The 1,019-nt window shown below is 36.5% G+C and overlaps 1 protein-coding gene across 1 annotated transcript in view; it reads right to left on the bottom strand.

The window, feature by feature from the left end:
* The window catches only part of LOC106331150 (extensin-2-like), a gene marked incomplete in the record, with an annotated part of 5,464 nt that extends 5,075 nt beyond the window's left edge, over window positions 1-389 (bottom strand). Inside the window, 1 exon segment of the mRNA XM_013769481.1 lies at window positions 24-389. Coding sequence (XP_013624935.1) covers window positions 24-344 — 321 coding nt within the window.
* Between the last annotated feature and the right edge of the window lie 630 nt (window positions 390-1,019).

The raw sequence follows: 1,019 nt of genomic DNA, 5'->3' as shown, positions 1-1,019 counted from the left end.
GGAGGTGGTGGGGAGCTGTAGACGTAAGGCGGTGGTGGAGATTTGTATTCGACCTTCGGGGAAGGAGAGTAGTATGACGGAGGTGGTGGGGAACGGTAGATATATGGTTTTGGATGTGGTGTATATTTAGGGCCTTGTCTTCTATATTGTGGTGGAGGAGATGGTGGTGCCGAGTAATATGGGGAATTCTTTTTGGGTGGATATGGTGATTTGGTTTTATGGACTGGGGGATATTTCTGTGTTGTTGGGGGAGATTCATATGGGTAAGCTGCAGCTACGATGGCGCTAAAGACCACAACATAAACCATGCAATGCCCTAATCCCATAATTTTTGGGGATCTCATTCTACCCGTAGCTGCTCTTTTTAGTTTCTCTTCTTTGTTATGATATAGTTCAACGTGAAGTCCATTGATATATAGTCGCTTTTTGTGTAAAGTTTATATTATTCTCCCGACCTGGGTTCGTGTGTGGCACTTCCAACACATATAGACGACGTGCTTAAGTTGTTTATTTTAAGATGGTGATGTGTTGAGCATAAGAAATGTTCCAGATTCTTTGGCAACTTCCTATTATTTTAAGAAATTTGTTTGCTTATTTTTTATTTAGGTCCCAAAATTAGTGAAAATGAACAAAGTGCTAAACTGGTGATTACTTTAGCCACAAGTAAAAAAAAAAAAATTGTTTATGAAATTAATGTGGGGAAAGCGAAGATTATTTCATTATTACAAGTACCTTTTTATCATAAAATCAAATAACTTTTACATATTTTTGTGAATGTTATGTAACACAAACTATAAATAAAAATTTGAAGTCATGGGAACATATCGTCGTTTGAAACAATACACTTATGTTGTTATGAACATTTTGACGAGTATGCTCCAAGTCTAGCTAGTTGTATTCAGTGCATTGTTTGGTTGCTTTTAAATCATCAGCACTCTCCATATGGATTCCTCATCTGGCTTTTATCTACCGGTAACAGTTTTAAATAGATCATATATACACATATAAGTAAAACGTAT

This window comes from Brassica oleracea, chromosome C3 (genome assembly GCF_000695525.1).
Source record: "Brassica oleracea var. oleracea cultivar TO1000 chromosome C3, BOL, whole genome shotgun sequence".
Lineage (NCBI taxonomy): Eukaryota > Viridiplantae > Streptophyta > Magnoliopsida > Brassicales > Brassicaceae > Brassica > Brassica oleracea.
The sequence above is the reverse complement of the archived record's forward strand: the minus strand, read 5'-3'. Positions and strand labels throughout refer to the sequence as shown.